This window comes from Malurus melanocephalus, unplaced genomic scaffold, assembly GCF_030028575.1.
Source record: "Malurus melanocephalus ecotype Western Australia unplaced genomic scaffold, MMel_1.1 scaffold_952, whole genome shotgun sequence".
Taxonomy (NCBI): Eukaryota; Metazoa; Chordata; class Aves; order Passeriformes; family Maluridae; genus Malurus; species Malurus melanocephalus.
The window spans coordinates 48376-50686 of NW_026624184.1; the positions used below are offsets into that span (position 1 = coordinate 48376).

Consider the following 2311-nt stretch of genomic DNA (forward strand, 5'->3'; position numbering starts at 1 on the left):
CACTAAGCAACCGTGCCACCCACGGAAAGGAGCAGAAGTCAGAGCCCCGGGCGCCGCCACCACCCAGCCTTGTCCTCTCCCCAGCACTGCCCCTGATGCAGCCAGGCTTGGTTTTAAGTGCCTCATTCCCACCCTGGGGATGATTTCCAGAGCAGGGATTTGCAGCAGCCTCCCTCTGTCTCAGTGTTTCCCAGCAGTGTTGGCCGTGAGGTGGAATTTGGGTGATTTTATGTTTTTTCGGTGTTCAGTCATTACGGCTGCAGGAGGAAGCAGGGTGTGCTTTGCCCCATGGTCCCTGCGTGCTCCAGAAGCAGAAAAATCTCAAAAGCACCCCCAAATGGAGTCCAAACCCTCCTCCTGCTTTCAGARTGCTGCTCCTGAGCCCAGTGGCTCCTCTGCACAGACACAAACCATCCCCAGCGTTTGAGGCACCGAGCCCTCGATAAAATCTCCTGCAAACCACAGAGCAGGCACAGCGCCAAGGGGCCGGGCTCTGAGGGTTACAGGCTGTGCTACCTGCAAAGGGAGGCTTCTCAGGGACTGAAATCGCTCTGCAAATGTTCCCTGCCACTGCCAGGCACCGCTCGGGTGCCTGGGGGTGACACAGCCGTCACTCGCTGTCTGAGAAACCCTCCCTGCTTCTGCCAACAGCACCCCTAAATAAAAAATAAAACACTCCATGGCAGCTGCAGGGGAGAAATGCGTGTTCTGAAAAGCAAGCTGCTCCCTCAGTTCTAGAAGGATCAGGATTTTATCCCTCTGGGGCTGTTTTTGATCYTCCAGAAAGGCCTTGCCCTCAGAGAAAGCACTGACATGTCCTTGCTTCCTTTCAAATTTGTCTGAATTTGGCCAACAACTGTGAAAAGCACAGGGAGGCTCTGGCTGCAGAGGGACCACAAGGCCACTTCTGCTCACCCACATCCTCTTTCCTCAGGCAAGCAGACTGAAAATCCAGCTTTCTCTCCGGGCTGGAGCACACGAGGCTGCTTGGACCCGGTCCACCATTGATGGTAATCTCCTCTGACAAGCGGCCTCCCATAACCACAGAGCCACAGCCCCTTCCCTGCCACCCCCACCCCGACATCCTTYCCAGCCATCCTGGGGTTTTTCCTGGGTCCCAGCTCTCTGCAGGCTGACCTACTTCTGCCCAGCCTGCTGGAGGAAACACCACGGCCGTGTCCATGGCAGCGTGAGCCCACGGGGGGTGGCAGCTGCCAGCAGGCTGGGTGACACCTYGGGGACGAGCCAGGATGGCTGAAGGCTCAGAGGGAGGGGCAGCAGGGAGTGGCATCATCCCTGGCAGATGMTCCTGCAGAATTCTGCACCTCACATCCTTCCTCCGTGGTGAATCCACTCACAGAATCACAAAATCACACAATCCCCAGGGCTGGAAGAGACCTCCAAGATCTTCCAGCCCAACCCATKCTCTGACACCTCAACTAAACCACRGCACACTCACCACAGACTTGGTTGCAAACATGTATTTGTCCCTGAGCTGGAAGTCCTGCACGTCCTCCAGGATGATGTCCTTGTTTTCCCGGCTCTGGAAGAAGTCGGTGCTGCGGATGACGGTGGAGGATCCCGAGGGCTCGTGCCGCTCGATGTACACCGTGCTGGGCTTGTCATAGGGCTCCACACCCCTGGGGAGGACAGGGATGTGAGGGGATGGGGTGGGAGGGGTGTGTGACACCCTTGGGTGCCCGTGTGAGCAGCTGTCACTTGTCACCCTGCACTGCCACATCCCCGCAGTGCCACATCCCCACTGTGCCACATCCCCGCAGTGCCACATCCCTGCAGTGTCACATCCCCACTGTGCCACATCCCTGCAGTGCCACATCCCCACTGTGCCAGATCCCTGCAGTGCTACATCCCTGCACTGCCACATCCCCGCAGTGCCAGATCCCTGCAGTGCCACATCCCCACTGTGCCACATCCCCGCAGTGCCACATCCCCACTGTGCCACATCCCCGCAGTGCCACATCCCCGCAGTGCCACATCCCTGCACTGCCACATCCCCACTGTGCCACATCCCCACAGTGCCACATCCCCGCAGTGCCACATCTCCACTGTGCCACATCCCCGCAGTGCCACATCCCTGCAGTGCCACATCCCCACAGTGCCACATCCCCTCAGTGCCACATCCCCACTGTGCCACATCCCTGCAGTGCCACATCCCCACAGTGCCACATCCCCACAGTGTCACATCCCCGCAGTGCCACATCCCCACTGTGCCACATCCCCGCAGTGCCACATCCCCACAGTGCCACATCCCCGCAGTGCCACATCCCTGCAGTGCCACATCCCTGCAGTG

General features: G+C 59.0%; 1 protein-coding gene across 2 annotated transcripts in view; it reads right to left on the reverse strand.

Annotated features, from left to right (window-relative positions):
* The window catches only part of SORL1 (sortilin related receptor 1), a 46352-nt gene that overhangs the window by 32080 nt on the left and 11961 nt on the right, over nucleotides 1-2311 (reverse strand). For both annotated transcript variants that reach the window (XM_057386311.1, XM_057386312.1), the window contains exon 6: nucleotides 1460-1640. In XM_057386311.1, coding sequence (XP_057242294.1) covers nucleotides 1460-1640 — 181 coding nt within the window. The remainder of the gene's footprint in view (nucleotides 1-1459; nucleotides 1641-2311) is intronic.